The sequence below is a fragment of the Lepisosteus oculatus genome, chromosome 2 (genome assembly GCF_040954835.1).
Source record: "Lepisosteus oculatus isolate fLepOcu1 chromosome 2, fLepOcu1.hap2, whole genome shotgun sequence".
In the NCBI taxonomy this organism is placed as follows: domain Eukaryota; kingdom Metazoa; phylum Chordata; class Actinopteri; order Semionotiformes; family Lepisosteidae; genus Lepisosteus; species Lepisosteus oculatus.
Genome location: NC_090697.1, coordinates 15,205,932 through 15,231,526, shown reverse-complemented (window position 1 = coordinate 15,231,526; position 25,595 = coordinate 15,205,932). Strand labels below are relative to the sequence as shown.

The window sequence follows — 25,595 nt, the reverse complement described above, 5'->3', positions numbered from 1 at the left end:
TGAAAAAGTTATGCTTTTGAATCCAGAAGTTGGTAATGGTTTGGTTAATGCACCCACGGTGTTCTGGTCGCTGTTGGTGTATTTGTTGGTTTTGTCGTTTAACTTTGTCTCGGGTTTTGTTTGTATCAACTTTTTGCAGGACAAACTCCTTTACATCCGTGACACACTTTCATTTTTTGTTTCAACGGGTTTATACCCTGAATTTGGATGCGTTCCTGCAGAGATGTTGTGTGAAAGCTCATCAACTGAAAGAGGACCTGCTGACCGGGATAAAAGACTACCTTAACTAGTTAAATTTGTTTGTTTCAGAACAACATAATAATAAAAAGAATAATCACACTCTCACCCATGCCCTGCTTTCCCCAAATCATTCCCATTACTTAACATCCAGCAAGCCAGCTAAAATCACTGAAAAGACTCAGAAAGAAGGGAGTGATTGAGCACTGTAAGTAAAAAATTAAAGAGGATACTGTCAGATGAATTGAAAAATTACATGGCGGCACCTTTCAAGATTATAACAGGACAAATTAAGACGTGTAGCACAGTGTGTAAGCATGATATTAACATGACTGGTAACCTACCTTCCTTCAGAAGCCCTAGCAATAATAGGCACTGCTAGAATAAACACTGGATAGAGTATTTCTGTGCTGAAGCCCCCAGATGTTGTTGTGTAGCCATTTTCCCCAAAATACAGCCACTGTATACCTACTTACAAGTCACACAATGCCCTTTGTGTCTTCTCTCTTCACAAAATGTGGTGACAATTTTATTTTTTAAGATTTCGATTTAAAAAATGCCTGTCCTACCCTCAGCTGTACAAACAGAAAAGCTGCTGGATGTGGAAAATCCTTTCATTTCTAAGTGCAGTTTATACACCAATTATCAGTGGTTTTGTAAAAGGATATGAACCGATTCAACTTTGTACCATACAGTACATGCTGCGGTTATCATAGATCTATGTTAAGTTAAGGTCTCCTTTCTTGTAAAATATGGAGAAAAAAAATACAAAATATAGAAAATAAAATATGTATAGGTGACATATATTTCTTCTCACAATTTGATTTAATCACTTCACATTAAGATCTATGCAGCTTTCTCTATATCTCTAATTTGGTCTTTTCTATATTTTAAAATCATTTTACACATAAAATTATGCAGTTGGCCTCTCTAATTATAACAATCTTGTGAATAGTGAGTAAACATAATGTACAGTATATGTATACTACAGTGGTTAAAACTTTGCTCTTTTTGAATGTCCCCTACAAATCTATATTATATTTCTAGTATTATTAGAAAATTAAATGTGCAAAACATTTTTTTTCAAAAAGTAATTTAAACTTAAATGTCTGTGCATTGCACTGTTCATACATGTCAATAAAGAGCGAACCGAAGCACAGAAAGTAATGTGTTGGGACTGTCAATATGAGGTTGCTGGCTTCGGATATGTACCAGTCACTCAGTCTAGTGGTCTATTTATTGGTTATTATAGATCTGTGAATCCAAAAGAAAATGGCCAATTTGCACTGGAAAAATCAAAATTAAAATGTTTAGTTTTACAACCAAAATGAGTGTCTAGGCTATATTTCTCTGAAACTTCCTCTGAAATTGTTTGGCATAACATCCTCTGCATTTTGCAGTTCCTTAGAAATATGTCTTGCTTTGAGAATACCACTTAACATACTGATCCACAAAACAATAGACAACTGAGAGCTTTTGAAAAACGTATTTATTCCCATTGTCATACATCTAAGGTAGATGTATTTAAGGTAGTCTCCTCAAACAATAATTAAAAGAAAAAATGTTGACAACATAATCTGTACAATAACACCATGGACAATGGGAGTATTGTGCAGCTTCACTTTCCAGATTCAAATCTCCATAGATGGTTATTCCTACACTAACCTCATACTCTTTCATGATGGATGAATCCATACACCGCAGCCTACTCAGTAAAGTTACAAGGTGAGGTCACACCAAAGATGTGGCAGTTCTGATTTAGTTACCTTAACCACAGACATAGACATGAAAGTAAAATGCAAAGCAAGTTCCCAATAAAAAAGGAGGTTAAGGTGTCTAATACAAATATGTTAGTAAAAAATAAATAAATGTTGCCTTTGTCCTAGTTAAGATAGTTAGGCCAAAGATCTTGATCTTATGTTGCAACTTTTTTTTTTGTCAGTGTAAGTTTGGTGCCTGTAAGTCATACACTAAAGGAAAATCCCAAAATGTTAATTCAACTCAAAATAAAGTAAAATTTAGTCTAAGCTTTTATTCAGTAAATGTATGTGCTCCAAATTTTAACAACTGGCAAATAGTCTAAGATACATAAAAAAAAACAATCTTTAACTCCTTTTAGTTTAAGCATTGTGTGAACTAATCTACCCGTTGTCCCAGAGTATACCTGATTCTGTGTTAGAATGCTGGTCAAGTTATGATAATAAAGAAAAAAGCACAACAGGTTTATTGAAAATGTGGCCTATTTAATTTGGTTGAGAGGCATATATTACAGTGCAAACATTTCTTTGGCAATGTTATGGTTTTACAAAACGAACGTCTAAAGATTGTTATTTATGTCTTTCAAACAGTGTAGCTAAACCATTTTCAGTCTTGCATGACAGTGTACTTTGTTGATATTAAGCACAGAATTGATGTTCACATGAGACCACAAATACACCGTTTAAATGAGGTTCAAACTGTTTAAAATAAGCGAAAATGGTCCACAACCTCCTTCACAGATAAATCAGTTGTAGTCATTAGAACGACACCTGATCAGTAGCCAGTGTAAAAGGAGTCATCTTGAACAAATCTATTTCAGCTATAGTAAAGACAGAAACAAAAATGCTATTATCAATTTCCATAATCAGGGAAAAATTGCCAATTAGGAAAAAACAGATTTAGAACAGAATAGAAAATTCAACACATTACTCGAAAAAGGTTTCAGAATCTAAACTAATTCTAAGTTTAATCCTAAATCATACATTATTTATACTTCAATGAAATGGCAAACTGTATAATTTCATTTGAAATCAGATTTAAGCTACAAGACCAGAAGCAAGAGTTGAGTCATTCCAGAATGTAATTTTAATTAAATAAATATCACCATACACAATCATTAAATGGGATTGTTTTATACTGTATGACACTTCAGGAAGCTTTGTTTGGGATTATTGAAAAATATGAACTTCCAATCAAGTTATCAAAAACATCAAAGCACTTTTAGCAGGATAAGAGGATATGTGCTCATATATTGACCACTTCTAAATCTGAGAATGTAGAGGATGAAACATGAAACTGTTTGCCTTAACAAGTCACAAATCGCATATTTTCTTGCTTTGACTTCCATTTGAAGGATTACTCCGAATTTTGCATTTCAGAGATATACTGTAGCAATACTCTGGGCTGGAAAAGATGTTGTCTATTTTACAACATATGGCTTCTATTAGTTGGCAATTAGGAGTCAGGAAGTTGAAAAAAATGCTGTTTTTAAGGATCACATTAAATAACATCATCGCTTCTTAAATGTCACCACAAAACTCTGACTGGAAGCCATAATGTCAACATTCTAGCCCGCAATAAATATTCAACATTAAGGAAATTAATGAAATCATGCAGTCAAAACCCCGAATGAGCCGTGTCTTCCACTCCTCATTGTACAAAATGTAAGGACTGGAGAATTAGTTTGGAAAACAGTGTTGAAAACACCATGGAGATGCAAAGTAGTGTACATTGGTTTAAAAATATTTAATACACATTGTATGTTCATAAAAAGCTTTACAGACAATTGCTTTTTTCATTAGAATTTTGCATACAACTTAATGTTCCAGTTCTTCCTGCAGTCTGTACCTGAGGAAGCATGTTTTCTCAATTAGGAGTGTTGCCCCTGCAATAGGCAGACAAGAAAAAAATACTACTGACAGTTTAAAGTTGATTGTGGAAAAAGCACCAATGTTCCTTGTCTATACATTAAATTAGTCACTTTAAATTGTTCCTGACACAGAAATAAACTGTGATATAAAGAAGTACAAAGTAATAACCTGTTCTGAGGTATGACCAGTGTCCTTCAATGTAGTTATAAAAGCCCATCTTGTAAGTGCATAAAAGAGAGACTGTAACTTATGTAATCGGTACAGCAAAAGTAAATACTGTTTTGGTAAGTCTGTAACAAACACACAAGCAATAAAAAAAGAGAATAAAATGTACAAAAAGCCTTTAACTTGCCGATGGGGCAGTTCAGCTTGTCAGAAGAGTAGTCAGGCCACATATGAAAATATTCCAAATTGTGAAAATCTGTTTATGTCACTACAAAAACAATAAAACAATCACAACATCAGATGTTAGTTAACCAACAGTTGTCCTTGGAAAAAAAATTACATTAAGTGATCAGTAGGCATTTTTGGATAAAAAATATTTTTAAGTCTTCACATTATCTTCATTTGTATGCAGGTAATATAAAGGGAAGGCATATATAAGCACCTTGAACGTTTAGTAAAAGCTGAAGTTACTAGTAACTTTATATGTAAAATGTCTTCAGAGAAATTAAAAATATCTCTCAAATGTATTTGAAGAGTAAAGGCGCATCGTGTATACTGTATATGAAGCTTTGCATATCTTAAAAAAACAAATACTTTTAAGGTTGTACTTTATAGCTACACTGTTAATGAGGGAAAAAAGTAGCACCATTTTTTGGCATCTCTAACCTGAGAAAGCTTGACAACACAACATGGTAGACAATCACCCTGTCAATTTAACTGCCTACTTCCTTTTCATACTTGTTGCAGTTAGATTCCCTCTTACCATCTTTAAAGAAAGTAAAAGCATATAAACTAAAAATCAGATAAAGGTCTCAAGATACCCTGGAACGTTTGTGGATCATTGCATGCCTGTCTTGAAGTTTTATGCATTGTACCTGCTTTTTAACCACCAAATCCAAACAGTGGTCTACATAGGCAGCTTACGGTAATTAAAAAAACAACGAAAAAAAAATGATGAGACAATTGGACACTGGCGATTGCACACTTGCAGGTCACTTTTAGATCTATGGAAAATCTGGAAAATACTGGCTTTATACTTTCTCTCTGTGGCTTGCTGACGTTTCCATGCATACAGGACAGCATGCTCCTTTTAGCTTCACGGGCCTCTGGCACTCTGTTGGAGGACAAGTCTCCACAAAACATGTGACCTGGGCATCCTGAAAACAAGTTTAAAATATAAGCAAGTGCTCACAGTGCAAAGATTCATTGTGGCTCTAGAAGGACTTTGCATATCCTAAATCTATACTATGCAATTGTAATAAAAATATATTTCCAGCAAAAAAACAGTTCCCTAAAGTTCCTATTTAAGAGGATATAAGTATGTATGCCACAAAAGAATCAACCAGTTTCGTTCTCTGCAATGTGCATTAATGTATCATTAATGTCAAGCTAAAACTGATACAAAAAAACTTCATCATATTTGAAATGTAGCATAAGATGAGCTTACAGAATCATTGATTTTGTTATGTACTGGTGCACACAAGGTTGTGCTCATTTGTAATGAAAGTGCTAAGAACAAACTTTAACCTGTTTTTCAAATATCAATATGAAAAACTGATATTTATCCTTTTATTGCAGCAGGTATGAAAGAAAAACTACTTGGATATTCTAGACTGAATACCTAACTGTAAAATGGGGCCACATTAAACAGTGCAAAAGAACAAAGCATTTGTTGGAGAGAAAAGCAAAGAGGTCCAAGCATTATTACTATTTTGAAGCAGCAAGCAACTTAAAAAATAATCTGCTGATCAGCATTGCTTACTACCCGGTTTAATTAATTGGTTCTGGCTTAAGTCAAATAAAAAGATCAGATAAATGAAAGATCTTGATGTATGATGGAAGCATCTATGTACTTACTTTGCACTCGCATGTAGTACAAGAGTCCCTTTTCCACTTTTCCATGCAGGATCGTTCTCTCCCCTTTTCATCAGTGCAGTCGGTTTTACTCACACGAGCTTCAAGTTTCTTTATCTGGTGAAAAGTCAACAGCAGGCTTCAACATCTACCACCAACAAACTCCTAAACGGATCTGTTTTAAGTAGAGGACTAATTAAAAAAACCAACTAAAACAAGTACAATTTGCACTGAAGAAAAAAAGATGTCTATTTTACTGCAACATGAACACATTTCCGTATAATATAAATAATGCAGTCTCCTGCTATTCCAGTGAAGTTCATAGAAGAACTGAGATTCAAAAAAGTTATAAGATTAATTTGATAATTATGTTTACTGTTGTGTTAATTATGTTATGGCTTATGTCAATTTACATGACTAAATATATCAAGCATATCATTTAACACAGATATTAAAATCTTCAAAAATTACAATAGGAAAATTTTTATTGGGATGCGATAATAATATACAATACAATAATACAAGAATAATATACAATAAACTCATATTTAAGTCAAACTGTTCATATGAGCAGTTAACATGGACATTCTGCCTTCCTGTGTAAGCACATTTAGCCCTGCAGCACAGAAAAGTTACTGCCGAACTTTTGGGTTTTTAACAATGTCCCTTAAGACCTGTCAGTCCAATGATGCCATGTTTATGGTTTGGCAGCTCTTCAAGAATGCAGTTTGCATTTGGCACGCACTCTGTAAAAGCCTGTCAAGCTACAACGCCTGCAACCAATGTTTCTTCTTTTATGCTGGTTTGCAGGTGCAGGCAGGCACCCTAGCCAAACAAAAGATGAATGTTGCTCATGTTCAGATAAAGAAAAAAAAACAGCACTGACTGCAATTTTATTTAGCGTTGTTACATTGAAAAATAACATCTGCTTCAAAGATGTTTTAGCTTCAGGTGCTAAAAAAAAGAAGCTTGTGAAGTTTCAGTCCTCTTACACTTCATATATTTAAAATTTATTTGCTGCCATTGTGAGTGAGCATATAAAATGTGAAATACTTGCGGGAATGATATAGTTAGTACATTTTCTTAATTCTCAAAATAATACAATCTAATAATCTAATAATGACAATATATGTTAATATAAATCAATGAAAACTTCAGGGAACTTACCTGCTTGCGCAGACTTGAGATAGTCTTTTGCATATCTAAAACAAAGTCTTGAAAGTCATTTATTGTGGGTTCAGTGCTTTGCTGTACAGGCTTCAGTGCAACTGTGTGATTTCTGTGGTTTTTTAAATTGTCGTCCACATGGCTGCAAACATGAAAAAATCCACTGAAAATTCCAGTCTACCCGACATGAGTTGTTAAGTATGATTGATACAGTAATTTAAGTAGTAAACTGCTTACATCTTATAAGACTGACATTTAATTTAAAAAATAATAGTACATATTTGACACCTTGTCTAGTTTTTTACCTTCCAGTGTGGCTCATATTTAAGACAAACTTAGTTTTTTACAATTTTATATTACTTTAGACTAGGATGAGTATTATAATTAAAGTTCAAAGAGAAGTGGCAGCAATAAATTCAGTTAGCTTATTCAGTAACTTAACTCAGTCAAATGTTGGATGTATTAATAATGTTTTTTTTTCTTAATTACTGCTTGTAAACTATACCTGTGACTGCAGAACGGATCCCTCATGTAACCCCAGGAGTGGATATACAACTATAACAAATATGTTTTTATACATATTTTATGGGTGAAAGAAGCTAAATTTCATCAGAAACTACAATCAATCAGGCCAATTAATAACTACAGTATAAGTGGTTGCATAAGTATTCAACCCCTTTTCAAACTTAGTTGGTTCATAGTTCAGAATAAATCCGCCTGTCTCTGTAAGGTCCCTCAGTCAGGTAATGAATTTGAAATCTCAACCATGAAGACACAGCGCTTGAGCAGGTTTGCAAAGATGGAAATTGTACCATTCCACCATGCAAAGAGACTTATTGAAAAGACTCATAACTGTAATTACTGCTGAAAAGGCTTCCAGCGAGCATAACAAGTATTGACTTAGGGGTTGAATCAATGTGCATCACCATATTTTTTTTAACATTTGGTAACATTCAGCTTCTTTCAATCAGAATATTTCACCCATTTTCACCCATTCAGCAGTCAAGTTTTGATTACAGATATTCACTTAAAACATGTGTATACGCCATTTGTAATTCAGCAAAATCAGACATTATTGGAAAGGGATGGATACTTTTGGAAGTATATCAGATATATTCAATTTTAGCATATCTGAAATATTCAGTGAAAAAGCATGATGATATAAGTATTGAAGTTGATTTTCGCAAAAGAAAAAGCTCAGTTAAAAAATAGATTATAACTCATTTAGCAAACAATGAAAACCATTCACTGTCATACAATAAAATGCTATTAATTTTGATATGAAATAGGAAAAATACAAGAACAGGGTATAAAAGGAAATATTTAAAGAAATTTCAATTTGTAAATGTAAAAACTCCCACTAAAAGGCCTTATAAATAGTCTTTATCTATAATATAATTCTTACCTATAAATATTCTCTTTCTTCTCACTTCTGGAGGGACTGTCCTCTGCAAAGCTGAAGTCTACTGACCGTTTTCCTCGGAAATGGAAGGACAGTGCATTGAACTGCCCTTTGGTCCTGCAGTCTACAAAAATAAAACAATAAAACAACAAAAAAAAGGTTTTTAGAACGTCTTTAAATGTTATGAAGCAATTAATTAACTCCACCAAATGATAGGATGGTTAAAAGCTTAGAGTTTAATTCAGTAAGGCCTTATTGGGAATATAGTTTAGGTAACCCACACTACAGAAAATACATTACTGCTCTGGAATCAGTTTAGAACAAACAGAAAGTGGGGCTTGAGAGACTGTCCTACACTGACAGGCTGAAGGAACAGAAACTTTTTCATCTTCAACAGAGAAAGCAATTAGGGGTATTTAAAATCCTCCAAAAGAGACAATTTCTTCAGAATGAATGGTAAAACATGAACAGAGGGCACAGGCGGGAACCATGCGGAAGTGCTTTTAAGACTGAGGAGGCACCAATTGACCAAAATGGCTGTGGGAGTGTGGAATAACCTACCTGGGTTAGCTGTTAAAGGCCTTCAGTCATTTGTCATCTTTCTTATTATCTACTATCTACTATATACAGTACATCAAGGATGTATGTACGTCAGGGATTTGTAACTCTGGTTCTCGAGAGCCTCAGTTCACTTCGTCTAAAAGGTCATCCTAAATCGTGGGGTTTTTAAAAATCAGGTAAGTTACTGATCAATTAAGAAATTAATGTATTCAATTAAAGGAACAGCGGCCCCTGAAGGCTGAAAGATATTATTTTTAATCCAAGTGATCTCTAAATTATCTGTATTATAAAATCACCAGTTCAACTGTTTACAGAGCATATGGAAGCTTATGATTTAATGGTTACCTGCTCTACATTACCACCATTGGAGACCCATGTTGTAAAAGAAAAAAAAAATATTTTTATAGTCTGTATACCTTTCTTTATTTGTAAAAAATGAAAACCTCATACACCAGTTCAGCCCCCACACTTTAAACTAATAACCTGGACATAACCAAGCAAGCTTCCAAGGTTCAAACGGAAATGCTTTCAATAAATGTTGCAGAGTAATTAGAGGCCACTGTTGCATTACCGCTTGTGGGAGATACCCATTTAAAATGAAATGTTCACAAGTTCTGACTGGTGATTATATAAAAGGATTCTTGTTACTAACCCATACCTTTTAATCTTGACTAAATCTAAGCACATATAATGTTCTTAATGTGATAATTGTTTTATAATTAAGGCATAATGTGATATTTGTGATATTTAAACTGTTATCCACTGGATATGTACAATATTCCATTGTCAGAAGTGGTGCCAAAGAAACTCTATAGCAGAAACAAGTCTCAATAACAAATGGTTGTAAAGGATTTCAATGGTGATTTTGTTGTAAAAAAGATACAAATTTACATTGATGCTATTATTTTTCGTCTCAATGATTTTTTTCCACACTGTTGGGAGGGAATCTGCTTCTGTCACATAATTAAAAGAATTGACATTTACAAAAAAGGAAAAAAACTGTCTTCAGCACAACCTTAATCTAGCATCCACCCTCACTCATCATTAAAAATCTTGCAGACCCCACAATGCAGCATGGGGTGGTATTAACTGCGACTAGATCTCATCGTTTCAAAGAGATGCTGAAATCAAAGCATACTGATGGTAATAAACCACCTACCCATCTGCTGCCAGACAACACCTTCACAAAAGCCTGTCATTTCTGCTAACAGATGATAGGATGATCCAACCCCATTATTACAGGAATGGCAAATGTCAAAGAGAAATGGGAAAAGTACTTTGGGCTCTGCTTTAACACATACACAAACTCTTGAAAGGAACCACTTTTAGCTTTTAAAATGAAAGATCCTGTAATTAGCCTGTGTCTGGAGGGCAGAACAGGGCATTTCAGAAAACAAATCTGCCTGAATTAAATCAAAAGTTACACAAACATTTTTTTATATGAAACCAATGTAAACAACAATTTAAAGATAATTTAACAATTTATTTAATTTGATTTTAAACTAGTTCTCAAGATTAAGGTAATTCCTAAAATAATAGTGACAACTAAAAGAGTAACCTGACAAATTCTATGAATTCAAGAAATTTAAACACAAAGAGAGGAAAAAAAATACAACTGCTACAGTATATCTGTTTCCTTCTTTTCCCTAGAGATCAATACCGTAAATTAGAGTCTGTTCTCAGCTGGTCAACACAGAAAAAATGAAAGAATTCTTCTTGTTTTAAACATTTCCTGTCCTTCCAGCAATTTGTACACAGACAGGATATACAATGTTTATTTTTGTGTCTTCCATGATTCCTTTTCAGCAACAAAATGAACACAAGGTCACACCTCAAAAGGTTCAAATGGAAAAAAGCAAAAAAGATTACTGCCTTTCCTGTTAAAATGTTAGAGTTAGAAATCTGATTGGTACTGAAAAAAATAAGTGTCCCGTGATAATGAAGTTAAAAAATATTAACCTCCAGAAACAAACAACAGTCGAATTGGTGTCACAAACTTCCTGTGAAACACAAACCGCTATACAGATTTACATCTGTCAAAAACCAACAAAACCAACACGTGACATCTCCACTGTTTCCTAAAGATGTTTGTAATACGTTTTTATTAAATGAATGTAATAAGTAAAATTAATAATAATTTAACTGGAAAATGTCAAATAGAGAGATGCTGTTCAAACAATGTTATTTTTGTGATACACACAGCTATGAATGCTATGCTATGAATGCACTATTATTATTCATTCACTTAATTCTGCTTCTAATATTCTCCTAATTTTGCATTTGCCCTCTATACCTTTACATCTTTTTAAACTGGAGCACTTAGGTTATTTTTTCAAAGCAGCTTAGAAGGAACCGTATGCTCCACTATTTCTTCCTCATTCTGAATGTCCATGTGCTTGCAGCAGAGACTGCTTTGATTATGGGAGTGATCACATGTGGCTATACTGAAGGTAGGCCAAGATGTGGGAGCCCTAATCACATGTGGCTCTCACTGACGATACTACAAGATCACAGGCCATGGGGCAGGTCACTGCTGTGCAGCAAGCTGAGGGCACACTGGCCCTCTCAAGACCATCGACGCTTGGCCTGTTGCGTGCTGCCCCTTGAGGGAATCCTTTTGCTAAGAAGGAGACATTATCTGGGCTAAAGGATTCAAATCATACTCTGAACTACCTTTTCAGTTCAAGGCACTCAGGAAACCAGTGCAAAGGGAGCAGTACACTATACAGTCAGTGAACACTGACTCAGAAAGTACTCTAAAAACAGTCTGGGTGTTTACATGCAATATATATGCGATCAGAACATGCTCATGTTGGGACCTAGCAGCTATTTCTAGATTTGTCTGTTATCTACAGCTTTATAGTCCGTAGGTTTAAAAATAATAGATTTTAATGTATTGGAAAATGAAATGTGCTGGGAAAAACAAAATTGGGGCAGTACATGGAAACGTTCTAAGCGATAAGATCAGAATAAATTAGTTTACACTGGCCAGAGAGGACAATATTCTCACTTTTCATGCCTGTAACGTCAAAACTAAAAAAAAATCCAAAACAATTTGTAAGACATTCATTGATAAGAACCCAAATCTTACCTAAGTCTCTTCTTAAATAGCATTTCCAGAAAGAAACAAGAGTCTATTTTATTTTTCCACTGAAAAGCTAATTGTCTATAATAATCCATGCTCACAAAGACCCCACATTCTTAAGCCCACGTTTCTATGGCTACACTATTTTATGTCTCAAGAAGGAAAGTCCAACAGTACAAATAAAAAAAAGGCCCTTACAGCTTAAAAAATTGCTTCTGATACCACAGTCCTCCCAGTTCATTTACTAAGAAACTCCCTCTGTAGTCCACATAAAAAATCAAACCCTTCAGTTAAAACCACAGGAATATAAGTCAACAAAACCTAACTGAACAGCATCTACTGCAGTTAATATATTTCTATTCTAAACCATAACTCCAGAAGACCTCCATCCAAATTTTACATGTTAAGCACTGTGGAATCTTTCTACTAGTGCAATCTGAATGTAAAACAAATGTTTTACTATCTCTCCCTTGACAAAAAACAAAACAAAACCAGTCCAACACTCACCTTCACAGCAGTCTTGCCACATTCTCAGGTCCATTCTGGGGATGTCATCGCAGCTCACATATCCATGAGGGAACTCCGCCACCGTGAAGACATCAGGCTGCACTTTTGTGATGTTGTCACTGTTGTCGCACACAATTCGGGCCAGGGAAGTCTGTTTGATCTGCGTCACCTGGCCTGGGGTGAACACACCAGGGTTTTCATACCAGAACCTGTTGCCTCACAGAAAAGAGGAGGCAAGATGGGATATTGGAATCCTTTAGGACAAAGTCATTCTGCTTCACGCAGGCATACACAATACTGGACAAGGGCAGAAGAGCTAAGCTTCGCATTGGCAGTAACAATTTCTAATGACATATTAAGAGGGTTATATATAAAAAAAATCTTATTACAGACAAAACAAGACAGAAAGCAGCATGACTCCAAGGTAAAATCGAAATCTATCTAGATCTGCTCAGCGAAACAGTATAACTGCTATTCATATTCCAAAGAAAACTTGTATGTAGCTCTATTGACTGGATGACTGATTTGATGAGTGACACCATGATATATTGAACCTGAGGAAAGCTGTATGTTTCACTGCTGATAAAGACAAGCCACTCTTTGCTGGGAATACATTGTTACGTGATTTTTTGTGGAAGAATTATTGTAAAGGCCTGGAATGCAACAAAGACCATTCTGGAAGAAAAGAAACCTCAAACAATACAGTGTAAGAAGAAACATGTTTAATGATTAAATAGCGGGAAGTTTGGATTTCCGCAATCTCAAAGAAATTAAATTAGTTCACATTTCGGCTTTGATAGGACAATCTGCATTTCTTTTAGGCTTAAATATTTCAAGACTTGCCAATTGTAAAGTGGAGATATGTAAAAAGCAAATGTACCGTTACTGCTATTATTGGTCATAATAACCAAAATTCTCAATCAGGTTATACATGGAAAACTGAATGATCTGATTTCGTTTGATATTTTCTGGATAAAAAATATTTTTAAAAAGGTTTAAAAACTTCTAACTATGCTGTGGAGTTTAACCTGTCGCCAGCAGAGATTAATTCTGTTCTGTAAAATAAAAAGACGAAAAAAAAAACTCCAGAGCTACAAGCTAATTTTTTTTCTTCATTTCTTTTTACTTTTCACAGCTGAATAAACTTGTTCCTAAATCTCTAATCTGTACCTGAAACCTGCGCTTACAGCCTGGTGGTACAGTCTAAAATTCAAACGTGATTAGAAAAATAAAGAAAAGAAACTGATAAACCAAGAAAAAAAGTAATTCTAGTTCAGGACTTCTACTACAGTACTACAAAAAACAAAAATGTATAAGATTAAAAGATATAATTAAATTAAGATTATTTATATATATAATCTCGTATTGTTCATTACAATTTCAGATTTTAATGTTAATGCTTGCATTGTCTTAAACACATGTACAATTTATAAATATTCTCACTATAGTATTTCTATAAATTACAATGAATCCTTGAAATGCAATAGGAGAAATTGAACTCAATAGCACTGTGGAAAATTAAGACGTAAATTACACTTAATAAGGTTGATCTTCAGTAATGTCCCAATATCTTTGTTAGATAAATGAATGTATGTGACACAAATTAACATTCAATTCGTATGCATGGCAAGGCATGGCATGTTAAATAAAACTTCATCAAAGATGATACGATTCTTGTCCACTCCAACATAACTTCTGTTAGAACTTGGCAATGTTTCAGCAGACACAAGCCTTCATCAGACACCATCATATCTTCTGGGTTTCATTCCAGCCGAGACCTCAATCACTTCTTTGCTTAAATATTTCACATCAAACTTTCTGTGACCTCTATTCACTGACCATGTACAATATCCTACACCCTGGGGTTGACTGCCTTGGACTGCGAGAATATATTTGCTTCTCATTTTGACTTAAAGAAGTACTGTCTATGTTAGAAAGGGACCTCCAAAAGAATAAAGTGCACAGCTATCTAAAGGTTTCCTGCTTATATACTATTAGAAAAGGACTGAAGCAGTTCCTAAAAGGCATACCTGTCCCCATCTCTGAGACGTTTAAACTGTGTTGCTAGCAAACACATCAGTGTGGGTCCAAGTCTACTACCAGGTACCAGGTCTTCAACCATTAATGCTGGGAACAAGTCAATATTCAGTGGTATACCATAAAGTCTGGAAAACAAAATACACAACCGGAGGTTAGTGTTCAAATTAATATTATACCCCTTGTTAGTAATCTTATTCTTAAATGTAAGGTATTGTTATTCTGGTATTATTAATTTTATTTCAATTTATTGTATATTTATCTAGTACTACTCCAGATTACTGGATTTAACCATATGATTTAAAAACCATCTTACAAATAATCAAATGCCTATAAATTTCTAAAATGGTATTTGCTTCAGCGAATGCTCAGGGATTAACAAAGCATGCATATTTCATGACCAACGTGTTTGCCATTGCCTTAAGGGCCTAAAAACATTTTTTCCCCCAAAAAGAATAGTTATCCTTCTTAGTAAATATGACAGCTTAGATTTGTGTTTTTATTTCATCCATTTATTAGATCAATGTCCAAACTGGTCAATAATGCACAGGAGGACACTCTTGAACTGTGAAGCACGTTGTATGGACTTTGTTTAGTTTTAGAAAAAAAATTACAAACCTGCATTAATAATTGGTATGTTAACACTACTGGATGTCTGCATAGTGTTTTCACTCTTGCTCTAGCAGGGTTTTGGACTGTAACGCTGATAATTTGTGACAGCAAACAAAACTTTCCTTAATAGATTACTTAAATAATAATAATTGCTTACACTTACAGTATATAGCGCTTTTCTGGACACTCCACTCAAAATACATTATATGAAAAGATAATTTGTGATGAAAACATGCACGTGCATTAATCAAGGGTCATGCACAATACCCACTGGCATACAAAGAATGAACAAACTGATAGAGCTAACCGTTTACCTTAAAAGTGTTTTTTACACTAAAATTTGTCCCCTTCAGAAAGAGCGATCTTCAAACTATATCAATATGAATAGCTCAATGGTAATGTCAGATGTTAAGTGTACAATCGATGCAAAACAACAACAGTTTTGTGTTCTTCACTTACAGACATGGTAACCACTGTCCTTTAAACTAATGGGAGATTCTGATTTGTAACAAGCATAGTTTAACAGAGGACTACTTTGTTGGCAAAGCCCATGACAGGTTGGCTCAAGACTTCCCACAATAAGGGTACATACCGCTGAAGTTTTTCCCTCACATCAGGATTTTTTATTTCATTCTTCAGATCCTCAAAGGTATGTGCAGAAGACAGATTGCAGAACACCCTGTAATCATTGTAAGACGGGATGCCATGGTCTCTGCCTCTTTGAATATTCATGGCAGCCAGGTCCAGTGCGACGGTGTGAGCCATTGAGAAAAGCCTCTCTGTTAGCTCTGTGTTGAGCAGCTGGGTAGAAACTCTCATTTTCCCTGCAACGGCAAACAGCCCTCGCAAAAGGGGGTCGATGCCCCCTTCATTAACAATCCTGAAGGGAGAAAAGAAGGCTTTGTGAAGAGGGATGTGTCCCTGCGGAATAGGGTCAAAGTTCTCATCAAGTCGATACAAGATGGGGTTGATAAGAGTGTGGCCGAAACGGAAAGCGGCTGTGGCAAAGGCATTAAAAATTCCGGCATTGACATTCGGGTTGTAGCCTTTGTAGTCTCCCAGCATCTTTAGTCCAACCTCTCCTAAGATCTTGGGCAACCAGTGATTGTAAGTGATGTGTTGCATCTGGGCTCCTACAATCTTGCGAGCTTCGTGGTAGATGGTGTCCCCATCCCAGTGGGGGTTGAGCCGCAGGAGCTCCGAGGCTATCCGGTTATGCTCTCTGAACCACACAGTGTGCATTGCAGTCAAGCCGAGCTGTTCGTTGGCCCGGTGATCTCCCGCTAAAAAGCAGGGGATGGGGCTCTCGTTCTCATCCCTCATGCACTCTGTGGGAGGGCCAGTGGCAAAGGGAAGAAGGGGCTTGCCAGACCTCTGCACTATGCCCTGGCGCAATAGGCCCCTCTGACTGGCAAGGTCCCTGATCTCCTCAGAGTCATGATGAGAGCTCCCATAGACATTAGAGGCATCGATGTAGGATGTCAGCTGGTTGATCTGCTCTCGGGGGAAGACGGACTTCATGAGAAGTGAGGTCATGCCGCTGCCACACACAGGACTAGAGCGCACGAAAAACATACAACGGGCCCCGTTTCTCAACGTCCTGCGGTCGTTGGGGGGAAACATGATGGGGAAACAGGGAGGGTCATTGGTGCAAACAGAACTGCACAGCTGCCCATCCGAAAACCTGGACTGGCTCAGCGCCACCACTGTAGAGTCAAGATCATGGTCCAGAAACTGCCCCCACTGCATAAGCATGTGGGTGTAGCGATCATCGGGAGTTATTGTCTCAGTCCCGATCATTGTCGTGGAGACCAAACGGGGGAGAGGCAGCGAGAAGCCATTGTGCTGCCTCTCAGTGGCCCCCCTTGGCAAATTGAAGCCATTATCGTAGACAGACTTTAGGAGGCGCTCAAAGGCAGTCAGCGAGGCACCCCACATGGGGTGCTGCAGGTTATTGCATGTGCCGTCGTGGCTGCGGTATTTCTGATGGAAACAGATGTCAGAACAGTTATTGTACCGCCTGTGAGCTGTGCAGCCGGACAGGTTGGCAATCATGTCAAGGAACCTCGGAGACACCAGATCGTTGTAGCGAAAAGCTTCAAGATGAGAAACAAAAAGATAATGGCTTGAAACATACATAGACAATTAAAACAAGAGATAAACAACAGAATCCACCGTGTCTCCTATCTGGATTTGTAAACTTTATGTTGTAATGCACTCCTGATGAGAACCTGTGATCTGGAGGTCAAGATTTACTTTGTGTTTTTGTTGGACTGCCAAGTTCGAAACCGCTAACTCTTCTGTTGCTCCCCTTCCATTTTGCAACAAGAAAAAAATAACTAAAAGAACAATAACCAGCTAATCGCTAGATAGTAAGAAATGTATACTGTATCTGACTTGCAGGTCGTCTGTGCTGTATAAGGCAGTATAAACTTCCTGTCAGTAATCAGCTGGCTGATTAAAATACCTCTGTGGTTCTGTGACTGTAAAAAGCCAAACACAAAGGCAGAGGAAAATCCCAAGCAGTGGAAAGATAATTCAAACAGGCACCCTTATTTTGCTGACAAGCAAAGACCTTCTGCATTCTGTCAAAGTCACATACAACAAGTACAGTACATGACTGTTGTCATAGCCAGTAACAACAATGGGCCTGTACTTCAGAGGCCTTACCCTGTACAAGTGTAACACACAGAGTTACCAAAAGCGAATAATTGTTTTCATGTTAGTTTAAATGGAGAAAGGGGGCTTTGAGCGGAACAATCCTCTAGGTAGATTAAGAGAGGCCTGATGAAAATAAAATAGCTCAGTGCGCCACTGATATGTTGCTGCTGTTATAAAACATGCAGTGGCCTACAGTATATTTTACATTCTTCATCTCAGCTTAACATTACTATTCATTAAAAGATGAGAAAGGGAATATTACACAATTTCACAGAAATACAAAATGTAAAAGAAAGCCCCAGATAACTTGTAACTGTTGATGCACATATTGTTTAAAAGGTTTAACATACTGTATACAGTATGCATCCACAAAACATTTGATCCATTTTGAATAATAGAACACGTATATAATACTAGAGGGGAACTTGAAAATAAAATCAACCAATTCACCCCTCTGAAATTATATCCTCCTTGAATACAGTAAATTGGGTGTATTCTTTCTACCAAGTTTTCAGAATTGCTTCCTTGACCAAGCCAGATTACATGTGCCCCAACAACTCAAAAAGTTGCCCTGTATTTTACACATCAGGGGTACTCATTTTATTCTGCCAAGGCTCTGTGTCTGGGTATAGAAACATTTAATCATAAATAAAAAAGGAACATTAAAATATTTTTATAGCGATATGTAATTGCAAGGACATTTTGTTGTAAAAAGCAACCTGTGTTTGCAAGACCCAAATGCACCTGTTCTACATATTAGATCAAATTCTCAGAGATTCAATATTTTATTTGAACAATTTCCAGGAGGATTAAGCACTCACCTGTGCCATTGGTGTCAACCATGAGTCCTTGGTTAACATGTCTTTGAATGAGCAGTAATGTTTGCTCAAAGATTTCTCCAGCTCTCGCCTGTTCTACTGTGTAAGGGTCTCTTGGGTACCGAAACAGAGCCAAAAGGTCACTTGGGGTTCTGGGATTACTGATTAGAAACAGTAACAAAAAACAAATGTGAATGTCACACCTAGTTTTCCATAAAAGGTTTTAATCTATTACGCAAATGGTTCACGCAAAAAGCTAAACACATCTTTTTAACTTCTTTTACACTTTGGAATTAAATAATAAACCCAGTTAGCATTCAAGAGAATGATGTTAATCTTGCTTTGTTAATAAAACCAAATATTTTCATAGGCCAAGGCAGATAATGCCAGTTACACTGTACTTCCTTCCTTGATAAAATCACTTCCAATATATACAAACGTTTACTCTCTCAAAAGTGTCTACAGTATCTTCCACTGTCACTATCTTTTTAATTTCCTTTTCGTATTTGCTTAAATGTACTTAAGCAATTTAGGGATTTTCAATATTATTTACACATTCTAAATAGATACATTTTGAAAAAATGGCTTTCATTTTTATTACATAAATGTCACAACAGTCACTCTAAGTGTAAGAAATCACATTAAAACAGTTTCACCCATTAATTTAGTTGGATTTTATTGTAATGTACTGGTATTCTAATTTTCTAAAGGTCACTTTTATTATTTTGAAGAAATGTATGTACAAATACAATAGAATCCCATCTATCCTTCAAATCCACTACCACTTCTTCAATTGTCTGAGGGAAGTCATGCAAAATAAATGTACAAAAAACCTTAATTTTTATAATGAGCTACATATACAGTATTGAGTGTGCTTTGATTTCAACAAATAGCAGTCAGGGCATCATATCAACAGACATGAGAGACCTTAAAGGCAAAGCAGGATTTTAAGCTTTTTAAGCCTGGAGCAGAATGGTGCAAATGATTAACAAAAACACGAACCTAAAAAAGCATAGCACAGATGTAATTATTAAGTGTTTTACTATGTCAGCTGCAATTGGCTTTGTTTTGTTCTCTATCCCCTCCTCATCATCTTTCTCAAGTAGATTACTTTAATCTCTCAAAGACCCAGGGCTTTACTTTAATCTTACAAACCCGTCTATCTTCATATACTGTACATACTGTACAGTATAGCCTTTCCTGATTCTTAAGTGCCTAGATTATTTTCAGTTCCTTTATGCTTGTCATTCTACTGAAAAGATATGGTAATTGTTTAGTAAGATGAAACTGTTATCTTTTCCTTAAAAAAATAGCATCCCCTTTAAACCATGCAAAATGTGTCCAATTGCCAAATAACTACATGGGAATATATTTCAGTACATCTCTTAAAAGTCAGACGGATCTTTCCAGTGTACTACTGGGTGTATGAGTATAATTCCCGCAAAATTAAGAGTGAAATATCCTTCTATATTGATAACATTTGCTCAGACCTTTTAGTCTACTTTGGACAAAACAGGCCTTTTATTTAATTGATACCTAAGCTTTGATTCTGGTAATGCCCACAAGACAAGGCATCTGCTGTCTTGAACAAGGGTGTTTGGCTTGTTTCAACAAAACACTCAGCGACATGACTGGTCCAATCATTTATAAAACGTGTGCAAGTTAACTTTTCAAACACATTAAACATTAAAAGTTTCCATCAAATCTTTCTGGGCTGTGAATATCCTTGACCAAATCATGATCAATGGTCGAACTGTAGGCGGTAGGCATGAAGGGTACTGCTTCAATGTTAGTGTTTGGATTGAGAATTAGTTATTAAATAGAAAACAGAGGGTACAGAAAAAAGGGTGAATACTCAGACTAGGGTGACATAATTTGTAGAGTACCATAGGGCTCTGTACTGTGGTACAGGGACTGCTGCTCTTAGTTTATATCAATGATCTGGAAGAGCTAGTAAACTAGTCAACTTTGCAGATGATACCATCTAAGAATGAGCAAACACTGTAGAAACAGTTAATGAAATTCTAAAAGAGACGAGCATGGAGGCTACTTGTGAAAAAGGCCTATATGTGTTTGTTGAAATGTCATTTACATTTTCTAGACAATATGGGGAAGCAATAAAAAAGGTGTACAAAAAGCTAGAATATACAGCTAAAAGTGCAGAAGTTAAATCAAGGGATGCTGCAATGAAACTCATTTAGAATGTTGTGTTACCAGGTTACAGAAAAGAGATTGCTGCTCTTGGATCTGTCCAGGGAAAAGCAACATTCCAGCACCAGTGAAGACAATTGGACCTGACACAAGTATTCAAAATCCTGAAAGGCATTGACAGTGTCACCCCTTTGGATTTCTTCAAAATGAACAGAAAAACACAAACCAGCAGAGAGAGCCATGGGGAAAAACGGAAAAAAAAAGAGGGCATTAGGGCCAACTACATTTCAGAAAATACAACAGGTTTCCAGACACTTTTAGTAGAGAAATGTCCATTCTAGCATGCTGATCTTTAAAAAGTGATACTGCAAGGAAGTGTCCAGTCATAAAAGTCAGATGTAGCGTTCTTAGATACATATGGAGAATTGCCCCTGGACCCATCTGGAAGTTTCTAATGTTAAAGCTTTTCTCATCTTCTAAGGTACATTACAGGTTGAAAACTGCATGTAGACAAGAAAGATGGTTTTTCCACGCTTATCTTCTCTGGCCTGATTCCATGTGGAAAATATGTCTTTTTGTTTTATCAATTATTCACCTTTTCTGTACCCCTAGAACAACTCTTAACAGTCTGATTCAATGAGGTACTGACCAAAGTTTAACCATAACGGGAATTTTGTTTTTCCATGTGAAAGCTCTGTGTTCCATCTATCAGTACTGTAAATTGTAGAAGAGTCTAGTAGTGGCAGAAATTGGTTCTTTTCAGCCTTTTCAGAGACGTTTTTCACGACTGTTTCATTGGAATACATTTTGTATCTGTATCTGAAGCTGGACCAAACTATACTTTAGTAGGACAATTATGTAAATAGAAACAGCTGGATGTGTTTCAATTTTTTTAGGCTTATTGGTTACCTTTCCTCAGCAAAGGCTTTCAGGTAGTTACAAAACAGAGATGTATCTGTACTAATATACTATATATCTTACCATTCTACAAATAACATTAATACCAGCATTGCCAGCTAAATGGTTAGTAAAATAACTACAGTACTGCGTTTTAGTTGTATGGTGGACATAACTAAAGCATGTAACCTTGATTTTGAAGAGTTTGAGGTACATATTTTGACTACTTTTATTATGAACAGAACCAATTTTGCTTTCACACATCACATCCAACTGGTTCTTGAAAAAAGTCAGGGTATTGTTTTAACAACACGGCAGGGTAACTTGTTCCATATTCCTATTTGGGTAAAGAAGTGCCTCCTGATCTCAATCTTAAATGCACTTGTACTCTTTATACACTAAAGGAACAAGTAATAGGTTTATTCCATGCTGAAAAGAGAAGAAAGGAAACAACGTTTCGGCTGTGGAAACTTCTTCAGGTGTTTGGGTGTCAGTCACCCGACGAAGGCTCCACAGCCGAAATGCTGTGTTTCCTTTCTTCCCTTTTCAGCATGGAATAAACCTATTACTTGTTCCTTGGCAGCCTACGTATGCTGACACAGCTACTGTACCTACTTGAACTACTCTATATACAGTAGTTTCATTCCCAGCATCCAAAGTATTCACTACATGTTTAACACTGCAATCTTATTCAGTATGTGTAGTCTTTATGCAGCTATGGGTCTTTTTCTTGCCATTTTGGCAGTCATTACAATGCATAAACAGTATACATTAATATATAACATATATCAAACTTAAACTGAAAAAAAATATATTTGTCCTACTGAATGATAGTCTCTGAGTTCTAATAAGCACAGAGAAATGCACCACGTCCAATGGAAACTTACACGATAAGGTTACACAGTTAAATAAAGATGATAACCAGTTAGATCAGGACACAATACTTCTAGATCATTGCAACACCATTACAAACATGTAAAATTAGCCTCTGTAATACTGGCTGCTGTAGCAATCCTGCTTAAATATAAGGATGTACTAAAATTGCAACTACTCAAAGAGAATAGTCTGAAAAATTATTTGGCACCAAACACGAGGCACATCAGCAATACCAAAAGGGATTAAAAAAAACCCTAAATCTGGCTACAGCTGAGTTGAGACCGTGAGAAGCCAATTAGGGAAAATCAACAGGAAATGTCATAGGGCTGCACATCAGTAATAATTATTCCAGAGAACCGTTTCATGGTCAAAATACAGAATATTTAAAAGTCTTATGATTTCTCCTAGGGACATAACAATAGCTTGTGTTATACATAAAAGTAAGCAAGAAGAATTGGTATGATTTAGTGTTTTAATAGGAGAACCTTTTGAGAAACCATAACTCAATTTTTATCTAAACGAAAACAAAACATCTCACTTACATTAAAAGGCTTTTCAGTAGAGCAGGCTTATATTCTAATTCTGGGCTGCCCAATCCCAGTTTTAGAAAGCCTGTGTTCCAGCAGATTTTCATTACAGCTCAGTTCTTAATGAGCTATATCAGTTAACCATTGGGATAACTGGACCAATTTAACACATTGCCCCAGTCTTTCAGTTGCTATTGCTTTAAACAGACCTATAAAACTCGCAGATACACCAGCCCCCTAGGACCAAGACTGAACAATGCCAGGCTAAACATGCATCCTACCTGTCAAACAGATGTCTCCTAGTAGAGTCGATAGCACTATCAACAGACTGTATGGCTTCCCTAATTGAAGGCACAACATATGGATCTCCATTTCGGCTGATCTGAGGAACTTTAGAAAAAGAAAACATTACATTTGACGAGGGCTTAAAGGTAAAGTTCAGATATCTCTTATATTTCCATTAAAAAATCTTAAATGTGAAAAGGTTATGATAAAGGATTGCAAATTTAGGCAATTTGGTTTGGAATTCAAATACATCACAACGTTTCTTGAGCCAATTTCCCTCTTTTCTTGTTGTGACATTTTTAAAAAAATTGAATAATGATTTTTTCCATTATGAAAGGATCATTTTGTTAACTATAGATTTACCAGATACAAAAGCCACATATCCACAATTTCCTTCCCTTGAACCTGAATTTGGCCACATCTGGGTTTGAAATATCAAATTGTTCACATGTTGTATTAACAAATTTCTCTCACTTAAGCTGCATAAACAATGCTTGTGTGTTTCCTTTCTTCACCTTAAAAAGCAATAACTTTATCCTTGAACAAGACTTACAGAGTCAACTCAGTTCTAAAACTAAAAAAAAGTGTGAAAAGGGAAAGATTTGTAATACCTTTAGAAAGAAAGTTAGAAGTGGTTGACAGTAGGTGTTGGAAAGACTTATAGAAAAGGATAAGTCCTTCATTAAAATAAAGAACAAAGCTGTGATATTGTTTACTTTAGCAGGGTGCTTGGTATCTATTAATTATTTTTCAGTGAACAGTACAACTATAACTATGCATTTACAGTAGTGAATTAACAAGACCTGGTGGTTCCTCATAATCCTCAACATTTATTTGAGATATTTGAGAACTTATATTGGCCAGCTAGACATTTTTTCAGGAATGCACTGGAGTTGCCACTTGCAGCTGGCAAGGGATCTGTACCCATTGTTTTTTAAGCTCTCTGGCAGTGAATCATGTACCCCCACAGCCGAGACTTGCAGACAAGTCCTATAACATTCTCCCCCGCAGAAACCATTCCTTATTTGTCATACTACAAGTTCCACAGTGCCTGAGAGGAGGGTTAGGGCTGATTGGAGAAGCAGTGTGACTTTCACTGACATCACTACTAGCTTGCAGATGCCTGGCAAATCAGCAGTCACTATGTGCTGGATACTCACGACGAAAGCTTAGTTCCTATCCCTAGCCTAGGAGGTGTTCTGTCAGTATGCAAAGTGGCTTATGGAATTGTGGTCATGTTATGACATAAACCAGTCTTGAATAGAAGATGCCTGGGCTCCAGAGTTCCACCCTGTGCTCTGGGCAACAGCCGTGACCACGAGCATGCACAGATTTGGAATGAAAGGTAGACATTTTGAACTGCCTTTATCCAGAACACATGACCAGCGGGAACTTTTCATATTTTCTGCACACTACAGCTAGCATATTTTATCTATCAAGTCCAGTAGTCTATCTGTTAGTCCTAGAACTATTTGTCAAACAAGTATTTGTCAATACTGACATAGACTTACTATAATTGGCAGTGCTACCATTTTTTTAACTCAGCACTGCTGGTAAGCAAGGTATATAAACATGGAAATGTGAAGCCCATCTGTTAGTTGGGATATTTCTATAGTTGTTTACTCTATTATGATAATCATTGAATCATTTTTACTTGAAAACAATTCTGAAAAGAAAAAAGTTCATATTCCTTCCTTGAAAATACTAAAATCTAATAAAATTGCGCATCTCTGAAAGAGATTCTGAAAGGAGTCCCTTTGACAGTCTTATGATATGCCTATAAAGCCACATCATAGAAACAGCTTTTGAACTAGATGCTTAAATTTATACTAAAGATGTTCGCTCATCATGCTGATCAAGCCACCTACTTGATTGGATGGCACTGCAGAAATGCTGCTTTTCTACTAGTAACATCTCATGGCACTCACATTGAAGGCTCAAAAGATATAGTAACTACCCACGGCTATAGGTCACCTTGCTAACTCAGAACTAAAACATAGCTGGCTAAAACCTACAGCAACCATTTCAGGTGATTATTAACCACTGCCAACTAATACAAAGCTCTGAACTGCTGAAAACGTTGAGAGCAGTGCAGTGGGACCCAGGCCAGCAGAAAATATTTTG

At 36.1% G+C, this 25,595-nt stretch overlaps 1 protein-coding gene across 5 annotated transcripts in view; it reads right to left on the bottom strand.

Annotated features, from left to right (window-relative positions):
- Positions 1–3,722: 3,722 nt before the first annotated feature.
- Positions 3,723–25,595, bottom strand: part of LOC102691657 (peroxidasin homolog) — an 89,212-nt gene continuing 67,339 nt past the window's right edge. For 2 of the 5 annotated variants that reach the window (XM_015358114.2, XM_015358124.2), the window contains 9 exons: positions 23,468–23,576; positions 18,739–18,896; positions 15,849–17,352; positions 14,638–14,772; positions 12,608–12,816; positions 8,458–8,578; positions 7,053–7,194; positions 5,889–6,002; positions 3,723–5,188 (listed from right to left, as the gene is read on the bottom strand). In XM_015358114.2, the coding sequence (XP_015213600.1) occupies positions 5,063–5,188; positions 5,889–6,002; positions 7,053–7,194; positions 8,458–8,578; positions 12,608–12,816; positions 14,638–14,772; positions 15,849–17,352; positions 18,739–18,896; positions 23,468–23,576 (2,618 nt within the window). In that variant the 3' untranslated portion in view covers positions 3,723–5,062. Of the gene's footprint in view, positions 5,189–5,888; positions 6,003–7,052; positions 7,195–8,457; positions 8,579–12,607; positions 12,824–14,637; positions 14,773–15,848; positions 17,353–18,738; positions 18,897–23,467; positions 23,577–25,595 lie in introns of those variants that run through there. The other 3 variants (XR_011191419.1, XM_069197439.1, XM_069197443.1) reach the window with 3 other exon arrangements.